The following is a 9,329-nucleotide window of genomic DNA, read 5'->3' on the forward strand; positions in this document are numbered from 1 at the left end:
GGTTGCTGTGGGGAGCTGTACTGTATCTCCCATGCGTCTCTCTGTTTGTCCCTTTTGATTTTGTCCTTCTCGTGGGGCCCGTTTCCCTACTGGTAAATAGAAGTTCGAGTTATTTGATCTTGCTGTCCATGCCGTGATGCCCTTCTCAGCGTATCTCTTTCCCTTCTGCAAGAGAACCATTTGTTTGTCAGTTGGTGCTGACGTGGACGTTTATTGTCCATCGTCACTACTCGGCAGAGTATCCTAGTACCTGCCTAGACAGAGTAGTAGATTGCCATTGCTTTGTAAATTTATAATATATCGATTTAACATGGATTAATTATTTTTATTAAAATTATACTGTCTTTTCAACAAATCACACAGCCCCTTTTTTTGCCCCCCCCTGATGTTTGGGGTAGATACTAAATTACCCTCTCTTCGATTAACGTCAAAACGGATAAAATCGAAATCAATTGTCCCTGAAATTGAATAGCCCTTTGAAATTAGGAATAAAATTGTTTTTTAGAAATATAAGTACTTAATTTATTTATTTTTAGAAATATATGCCTTCCCGTCCTTAGCCTTCTTTCAACCATTTGAGCCACTAATTATCACGGCAACGATTTGAGGATGAAAAAGAGTGTGCGGTATCGTAGTAGAACTAATTTTTTTAATTTTTTTAATAATTTTAGATTGTTTTTATATATTGATATTTAAAAAATAAAAAATAATATTATTTTAAAATAAAACATACTTTAACATCATTGTCTGAACATATGCTAAGATGACCACTTACAACGAGCATCAGAGGGGAAAAAAGGAAAAAAAGAGGTTGTATTTTAAAAGGACTTCGCCTGGTTGTTGCCGTGGCAAGGAAGTTTGGGACCCAAGTCTAGAATGTGCTGCTATCTTGCTTTAAGGATAATGTTCGATTTGCACAACTTCAAAGTTTGTGGATAAACACCATCATGAAGGTGAGAATGACAAATTGGAATCTTAAGGAGGTGGTTCTTCTTGTCTCGTCACGTCTCAGCGATTTTCAGGGGCCATGCATGTGGACCAAGCTCCTAGGGCTAAGAACCAGTAGGATTAAACAATGCCAGAGGCAAGGAATATTGATGGCGTCAATGGCTATGGCCAAAAGCAAGGTATCGGAAGCATTGACCTCGATGGTCCCTGAGCTTTCATTGAAAGTTGCCGGACTCTTTGGGCTTTTCCTTGGTTTAAAGTTTGAGTTATTCGATTGCTGGGTTGATTGTTATTTTTTAAATTCGATTAATTATTTAGAGTTATCTGGTCGGATTTTATTTATAGGTTATCTTGAATTAATTATTTTCTGTAATTAAATTCAATTATATTATTTGATTTGAAATTTAATTTATTTTACTTCTTGTATTGCTCTGGTTATATTCATTTTAATTTTAATATCTTTTATTTTAGTTTGATTCGATGTCCTAATGTTTCAATATTACATTATTTTATTTAAAGTATGGATTTTAACCATAATCAGAAGCATATAGTTAAAGGGGACCGGACTAATGACTAAAAAGATGCCCTCATTGCTTAGTTATCAACTATTTAAACTTAATACTCCATGAGAAATAAAATTTCTATCCATTAATTTACATAATTAGCCAGCAAAATCAAGCAAATTACAGATTCCCCACCACCTCCTTCCCTCCTGCCTTCCAGCTCCAGCTCCCTCCCTGTCCCAAACAAATCAAATCCACTTGCTAGCTAACTATAATCAGAACCCTAAAAACCCAAACTTTAGTTTTAATCCGCAATTAACCCTTTAAAACACAAAGAGCCCATATCTTCTTTCTTGGGTTTTCTGCCACTACTCTCTTGTTTGGTCTATTCACTGCTGTTACCTCTGTATCATCACAGGTCAATTTATTGTTCTTCTCTTGTTTTTCTGTCTTGGAAACTGTGAATATGAATAGTTAATGTTGTGTTGTGTTTTGATGTGTTGCAGCTGTGATAGAAAGCTTCTTCAATGGCTAAAAACAACAAGTCAAGACCAATAAAACCAAGCAAATTAAGTGTTTATCTTTACATTCCTAATATTATTGGTGGGTTTTTCTTCTATTCAACATTTCCTTGCTGTTTTTGTTTATGTTATGATGTTTTGCTTTATGGGATTTTTGTTTTTTTGGTGAATATTCACTCAGGGTATACAAGAGTGCTCATGAATTGCTATGCATTTGCTATATGTTTTTCTAACAAATGGCTATTTTGTGCTCTTTATTTTATCAGGTGAGGATTTTGTGTTTCTTGAAGGGTTATTTTAGTTTTGAGTTTTGATTTAATTTATATTTCCAATATTATTGGTGTTTTTTTTTTTCAATGTGTGAAAGAAATGGGTGTGTGATTTTGTGTTTTGTGATTTCAGCTTTGTTTGTGATGGTATCGATGGTTGGGCTGCTCGCAAATTCAATCAAGGCATGGTCTTTTCTTTCCCGGTCTTCTTATTGTTCAATATGTGAATTATAAAGGTCGTGATTCAAGTATGAATGCAAATTCACTTAGTAATCACACAAGTTGAATCTGCGTAGAACAAAATTTTTGGATTAAATTTGGGACTAAATAGTCTGAATAATATCTGCTTGAAAAAGTTGCTGTATGTTGATTATTTGGCGAGAGCCATTGTGTTTACCTTACATCTTGAGTTCGAATCAGATAGAATGTTCAGGGATATATTTAACTAAATGGAGCTTAACAACAGCTACAATCTAAGGTCTTATCAACTTGAAGATATTGTAAAAGTTCTTTCCTTGTTACTAGCTCTTTTTTTTTTCCCTGAAAGATTGTCGTTTGTTAGGCGAGGGAAACGTTCTGTTAAATAGGTTAATGATAATGTATTAAAATGTCATTCCATGCTTTCTATGTTTTATTTGGTCATAAGGGTTTGCTCCATTCCTGACAGTTTCAATTTAGTTATAAATAATGCCTGAGGTGGAATATTTGATTCATCTTTTCTGTTGTTCAGTTTCGACTTTTGGAGCTGTTTTGGACATGGTAACGGACAGGTATTTTCTTTCCGTAACACAAACTCATACCAAAACTGAATTTTTCTTCAGCACTCTCCGTTCCTTTTGGATTTCACCCTCATGTATTTGTGTTTCATCCAGGATTAGCACAGCTTGCCTGCTAGTAATCCTTTCCCAAGTATACAGGCAAGGTTTCTCTATTGATTTCAGTGCATCACAGTTGGAGAACTTGTACAATAATACCTGAGATTTTTGGTTGGATTTTATGCAGGCCTGGCATGGTTTTTCTGTCATTGCTTGCCCTTGATATTGGTAGCCACTGGCTGCAGATGTACAGGTATCTTTCTTTCTTTATATAACTTGGCCTGCATTTGTTTCTTTTATATGATCTTGCTGAATAAACATGCACGTGTAACCTACTCTACTTTATTGGATCTCTACTACATCAATTTGCAGTACCTTCTTGCTAGGCAAAGCTAGCCACAAGGATGTGAAAGATAGTACTAATTGGCTTTTCAAGGCTTACTATGGAAATCGTATGTTTATGGCTTATTGTTGCGTGGCATGTGAGGTAATTATGACTTAGATCTGCCAGTTTTACCTAGTCAAATTTTCTGTAATGTAATGGTTACCTCTGTTCTCTTGATCTGACTGTTAATTCTGCAGGTTCTTTATATTTCCCTGTTTCTTCTTGCACAAAATGAAACTGAAAAAAAGTTGATGGATGTAAGTAAGCCCTCATTATTTTACAAGTTTACTTTTCAATTTTCATCAAGTATTAAGCAGATAATTTTTCTTGTTTGTCTTGGTTTCTGAGTCATTTCTACTTTCAGGTTTTAAAGGCTTCTATAACAGAGGGTTCACTCGTCTCTGTCCTGGTTGTTTTAAGTTTGTTTGGATGGGCAATCAAGCAACTTGTGAATATCATCCAGGTACCAGCTAATACCTCTATTATCTTGTTACGAACTATGTCATGTCATTCTTTAGACAACAAAGAAAATTGTGGATGCTGAGATTCTTCTTCGTGTATATCTTTTGATATATTAGCTTTTGAGATTCCTGAAATTGGTGACTGATGTGCATATCCTGTATCTACATTTTGTGTAAAATGTGATTGGTGCCTTACCCGGATTCTGAGCTAAAAAATTTCAGTATTTTGTTGAATTTAATTCTTGTTTTGGTAGAAAACTAATATGCATTGTAGTAGCATAACAAGATTATTAGCCATGATGGCATTTAGTCTTGTGCTATCAATTCAAATTCTTCTTTGAAATTGACCAAGGTGATCACATCAACACTTAGTTTGTAGCAGTCAAAGGTTTGTCTCAGATGAACTTTAGTCGTCATAGATTTTACTCAATTCTAGACGCGTCATCGTTCTCGCCCATGTACAGTAAAAGTCTGTAAATTTGAGTTGTATATATTTTAGAGAGCCTATCATACTCGGTTGCCTTTTAATGTTTTGATATGATCTGGGTTTTTCTGCAATTCTTTTGATGATTTCAGATGAAAACTGCTTCGGATGTTTGTGTGCTTCATGATATCAACAAAAAGGAGAGGCCATGATGATTTTTTCAGTTTGTATAATTCCAGGGCCTTAGCTGCATCAGACTTGATAACGTACAGTCTGTTAGTCTTCATTTCTATTGTTGAAACTTGAAAGTGCCGAATTTCAATTGATGTTGCAACGTGAAAAGCTTATACTTATATAACAGGCCATGAATTTAAAACATCTTAGCGACGACATGACAACGGGATTTTTCTACCATGTTGCACAGTGTAGTCTTTTCATTTTCCTTTATGGTACAAAGACATTTTTTTGTTGAAGCACGTTGGCCCAACTTTTGGGTCCTAATGCTAGATGGTATATAGATGGAAGCATTGCTACATATGCCTGTGGACTGCTGCTGTGCCGGGTTTCTACAAGCTTTTGCTCTGTAATTAGGGCAGGCAGGGTTTAGGCAAGTACTAAGAAACAACGCAATGAAATATCTGGGATTTTTTGAATCAAGGGTTGTAATTAAGAATCTGATGTATCTACTTCTGCAAGAGCTCCATATGGTCGTCTTTGGAACCGTCACTGTCATCTACAAGCAAAATATTTCAAAAAAAATCTGGCATGTGCTACTAACCTATAGAAGTAAACAAGATGTCATTTAAATCTCAATAAATATGATAATTATCATGGTTGCAGTCAATTTAAATGTTCTTAATTAATAATAATGATAATTATAATGAAAATGATTAGAGGTAGTTAAACTAAATTTTCTTAATAGGTTAATTAATAATAATGATAATTATCAATGAGTAGTAGTCAATTTAAAATTCAATATGAAAAAATTTTGAGAATAAAATGGTGTTTGTAAATTAGTTGTTTTAGGCATGATTTGATTTTAACATAAAATTAATAGTTTTTTCAATAAAAATTACTTTTAAAAAATATCAAAATACTCAGACAGACACTTGTTTACTTGAAGAACACAATTTATGTGATTGTGCTGATTCGGACGGCAAAACACAAATATATTGTCACTTCTTTGGTGTATATGATTGAGTCATGGACTCACAATCGTACTATTTTCATGCCGTCCTATCAATCGAGACAGAGCTGTAAGTGCTTTTTGCTGGATTTATCCCCTGTGGAAAAGGGAAAAGCATGTGCTGCCCACTTGTTGCTTACAGCAATTTTCATCACACAATCAACTTCCTTAAAGCATTTTACCATCACAGTAAAAATGGCAATGCATATATCAATTGAAGCACAAAAGCAATGATTATCAGAGCTGGAGTTGTACCAAATAAATTATAAATACTTCTCAGAGACACAAGTCTTTCCCTTGTATGTTGAAGATTACAAACTTAAAAAGTTCAATGAGATAAAAAAAGATGGAAATTCTAAATAAATTGAAATTCTTCTCTAATGTTCTTTCTCTAAAACTAAAATGGTAGCTTGCAACCATACAGATCAGTATAAACTGAACCCGAACAACTGGCTAACGATAATACCAAGGCCAAGGGCAATGGCTATCAGGGACGAAACCCATGTGAGTTTCTCAGTTATTCTGGGTACTCTGTCCTTTAATGCTTCACTACATGACCCTATAAATACCGTGTAGCTACCCATGGCAACCACAGTCCCAAACAAGAACATGATCAGAAATGCAGCCCCAGCCACCCGAGAAGGCAATGCAAGTGCAGGCAACACCATCATCAATGCATCTGGTTGTAGTCCGTGGACAATACCGGTAGCAAAAGTAGCAAAACCAATCTTTTTCTTCTTCCCTACTGTTGGGGTTTCTAATGCTTCATAAGCACTAACATCACACTCACCATTTTCTAAGGCAACACATGGAGTTGGGACTTCTGATGCCTCCTTAATACCCATAGCACCAATAACAAGTAGAGTTAGACCGACCACTCTTGTGCCCCAAGTTCTGATGATTTCAATATGGAGTCGATCCTTCAGCAGTAGAAATAGCAAGCCAAATATGACCTGACCTGCATCGTGGCCACAACCCCAAAGAGCTCCAACAGCAGCACTTTCCATCCGGGATCGACCGATTGAGAGTGGAGCCAAAGCAGCAAGGTGGTCAGGCCCTGACAGTGTGTGCAAGCAACCAGCAAATAAACCAGCCCAAGCACTGGTCAGTAGTTCAGTTCGCATAAATTTTGCCCCTCCTGCGGCAGCAGCAGGCCCCCCAGTCTGGGCAGCAGTTTGGAAGGTTGCAAAAGCTGGCAATGCGAAAACTGGGTGGATTAACATGATGAGAGCAGAAACTACCATGAATATCCCAACAGTAGCTGCCTGCAGCATTTAGAGAATACAACAGATTTAGCAGCTTTGACAAAAAAGGATGGAATTTTAACTACAAAATCTAGTAAACCATCTAAATTTCATCAAAATAGTTTAGTGTTTTTGGCATTCAAATCCACTTGGCATTCTTGGAGTGTTTTACAACCATCAGGATTTTGATGGTTCTCGTGTTACTGCCTCTACTTTAGTTGTTCTAAAGGACAGTAGGCATTTTCAAATTCTAAATTCACAAAGAAGAGTCTGAAATTCCTTTCTACTGGAACTGAAAGGTCCAAAAACCAAGAAATAAACAGAGCTATAACAATAGGTGAGATATGAATTGTAAGGTTTCAGTAAGGATGGGGAAGAGGTACCTTGTTTCCAGGCACTGATAAAATGTCTAAAGTGCATTGATAACATCAACAAATAGTTTCATTTTGCTCAGCAAAGAAGATGAGGTTCAAGTCCTAATTACCTAAGATGAGGTTCAAGTCCAAACTTTCCACTTCCATACCACCAAAATCCATATTTCTCAAACCTAGAAGATATTAGTCTATCATCACCAAAAATCCATCAAAAGGACTGCTCTTTTTACAATATCATTTCCACAATTTATTCAACTACGATTTTTCATGGGAATTCATTCAAGGATAATATAAGCTAGAGATACCTTTAAAGCATTCCCATCATAATAAGCAAAGATAAAGATTAGCACAATTGTCCTTATGAATGTGGTAATTGCATATTCAGTCAGACTCCACTCCTTTCAATCTGAGCTTAGTTTTCAGAAAACAATGCAAACAGTCAATTCTCTATAACTAAAGCAATACAACTTATGTTCCTAGAATAATTGTAACTAAAGCAGTCTCTACCATGTGGTGGAATCCAGCATCAATTGCAACTTCGGGAATTCACACATTTCAGTGTAGAACAGAAATCACAACACAATGCCGCCTTAAGAGCTAAGCATAATAGACAACAGATTTAAATCCCATTGTGATCATGTTAAAGCACTAATACCATGCGTCTTGCCTGTGTGTCCAGTTTCACATAAAACACGCAAAAAATATTCATTTTTCAGCATTTCCCTTCTCCTTCCCTTCTCCTCCCCTTCTTTATTTTACAAACAGTCCATCAGTAACCAAATCTTCCATCCCCGCACTGCCACTCCACAATCCTCGATCCTTGTAGCAATTAGTCCATCATCACTAAGAATCCAAAAAAAGGACCACTATTTAAACAATATCACGTCCTGAATGTTCAATTATGATTTCATTCTAATGTCATTTAAAACCTCCCAATTGCAACAGACATATCTAAGTATCAATGAAAAAACTGACAAAAATACCCATCTTTTCTGAAAAAACATTGTCTCAAATTATTACACTATGATTTCTTATGTTAATTCATTCGAGGATAACTTAAGCTAGTGATATCTAAAGCCTTCCTATCATGACATTTAAAGCTAGATATCGAGTTATCAACACAATCCCCCCTTTAACTAAAAACTCTGGACGGCATTAGTCCATCACCGCTAAAAAAAAAAAATCCATGAAAGGATCAGTCTTTGTACAATATAAACTGCCTCAAAATCTTCAATTATGATTTCTCATGGAATCCATTCAAGGACAACATAAGTCGATGATATCTTAAGCCTCCTAGTCATAACAGCATAGCTAAATCAACTCATTTGTTCAGTTAAATCGGAAAATTACACAAAAATCAATAATTTATTCCATAAAAAACAAAACTTTACCCAAAAAACTACACAAGCTCGGTACCTTAGACTTGACAGAAACTCCATCAACGATCTGTTTGACAAGGTGGGATTTTGGCGTCGACCCAGATGATGAATCAACCTTAAGAGGAGACAGGGATGGCAATTTAATAAATGGGTTTGATGGGTTCTCATGTTTGCAAGAGACCGAGTTGACTCTCCTGAACTCCGGCCTTGTCAAAGAGGGAAAACCAGGTTTCGGTAACTCAAGTTTGCAGAGTCTAGGAAGCAAAGGAGTGGGCTTTTTGAAGTGGGTTTTTAGAGGAGTAGGAGAAGAAGAATACAGAAGCCTCTCCATGAACTCTCTGTGTTTGTGGAGAGGTAAATGTTTTGCAGAGAGAAGGGAAGAATGAGGGGTTTGTTGAGGATAGAGTCTTGGTTAACTTATTAACTGAAAATTGAAATTTTGGGATTATTAGGAATAGAACATGATATCAGAGGTTTTATTGATAAAACGAGTTTAAATTTTATATCTTTTGTATTAAGATTATTAAAAATAATAAAAATTATATATTAAATTTAAATAATTTTTTAACATGATATAAAAATTTTATTAATAAAAAAGTTATAAATTTATATTTCAGTACCTTATTTTATTTAGTAAAATTAAACATTAAACACAATACAATAAAGAATCTGTGTAAATTTCAGATTAAAAAAATATATTAAAATATAATATAAATTATATATTAAAATCTCACATATCAACTTAAATTTTTAAATTAAAATTACTTTTTTTTCCCCACATCTTTCATGCAGCTCTCCAAAAATTATCTCATGATTGATC

The 9,329-nt window shown here is 35.2% G+C and overlaps 2 protein-coding genes across 3 annotated transcripts; one reads left to right on the forward strand and one right to left on the reverse strand.

Moving 5' to 3' along the window:
* Positions 1–947: 947 nt before the first annotated feature.
* LOC18102164 (CDP-diacylglycerol--inositol 3-phosphatidyltransferase 1) lies at positions 948–4,704 on the forward strand. Of its 2 annotated transcripts, none has more exons than XM_024608494.2 (11): positions 948–1,127; positions 1,958–2,054; positions 2,154–2,238; positions 2,375–2,424; positions 2,972–3,011; positions 3,114–3,158; positions 3,244–3,309; positions 3,429–3,543; positions 3,639–3,698; positions 3,806–3,904; positions 4,479–4,704. In XM_024608494.2, exons 2-11 carry the CDS (start codon positions 1,979–1,981, stop codon positions 4,536–4,538), a joined length of 696 nt encoding a protein of 231 aa, XP_024464262.1. In that variant the 5' UTR covers positions 948–1,127; positions 1,958–1,978; the 3' UTR covers positions 4,539–4,704. The 2 variants fall into 2 exon arrangements, with proteins under 2 accessions (XP_024464262.1, XP_006379288.1); XM_006379226.3 differs by lacking the exon at positions 948–1,127 and adding an exon at positions 1,517–1,869.
* A 1,057-nt stretch (positions 4,705–5,761) lies between these two features.
* Positions 5,762–8,964, reverse strand: LOC7472113 (chloroplast protein FOR GROWTH AND FERTILITY 2). Its single transcript, XM_002312921.4, has 2 exons — positions 8,547–8,964; positions 5,762–6,777 (listed from the first exon to the last, which is right to left on the reverse strand). The coding sequence occupies exons 1-2, from the start codon at positions 8,838–8,840 to the stop codon at positions 5,938–5,940; spliced, it is 1,134 nt and encodes a 377-aa protein (XP_002312957.2). The 5' UTR covers positions 8,841–8,964; the 3' UTR covers positions 5,762–5,937.
* Between the last annotated feature and the right edge of the window lie 365 nt (positions 8,965–9,329).

The sequence above is a fragment of the Populus trichocarpa genome, chromosome 9 (genome assembly GCF_000002775.5).
Source record: "Populus trichocarpa isolate Nisqually-1 chromosome 9, P.trichocarpa_v4.1, whole genome shotgun sequence".
Classification (NCBI taxonomy): Eukaryota; Viridiplantae; Streptophyta; class Magnoliopsida; order Malpighiales; family Salicaceae; genus Populus; species Populus trichocarpa.